Source organism: Nestor notabilis, unplaced genomic scaffold, assembly GCF_000696875.1.
Source record: "Nestor notabilis isolate BGI_N333 unplaced genomic scaffold, ASM69687v1 scaffold20332, whole genome shotgun sequence".
Taxonomy (NCBI): Eukaryota; Metazoa; Chordata; class Aves; order Psittaciformes; family Psittacidae; genus Nestor; species Nestor notabilis.
The window spans coordinates 642-908 of record NW_009919099.1 but is presented as its reverse complement, the minus strand read 5'-3'; the positions used below and the strand labels follow the sequence as shown (position 1 = coordinate 908).

Below are 267 nucleotides of genomic sequence, written 5' to 3'. Positions count from 1 at the left end.
TCCGGCGGGGAAGCGCAGGAGGAGCGGGAATGGGGTGTCCAGCGGTTGCACAACCCTCCCCGCCAGCCACAGCAACCTTGTGCCGAGCTGCACCTTGCTCCCAGGCCAGCAGCCTCCCCACCTCACTGTTCAACATGCTCCGGATGGTCTTGGCGTAGGTCTCGATGCGATCGTCCTTCAGCTCCACCAGGGCAGGGCGGCTGATGTGCATCCCGACGGGGCCGCACACGCTCTCCATGGCAGACACCAGGTCCTTGGCCAGGTTCT

General features: G+C 65.5%; 1 protein-coding gene across 1 annotated transcript in view; it reads right to left on the bottom strand.

Moving 5' to 3' along the window:
- LOC104402261 (piwi-like protein 2) overlaps window positions 1-267 on the bottom strand; it is a gene marked incomplete at its 5' end in the record, with an annotated part of 4,613 nt that overhangs the window by 3,708 nt on the left and 638 nt on the right. The window contains one exon of the mRNA XM_010010085.1: window positions 122-265. Coding sequence (XP_010008387.1) covers window positions 122-265 — 144 coding nt within the window. The remainder of the gene's footprint in view (window positions 1-121; window positions 266-267) is intronic.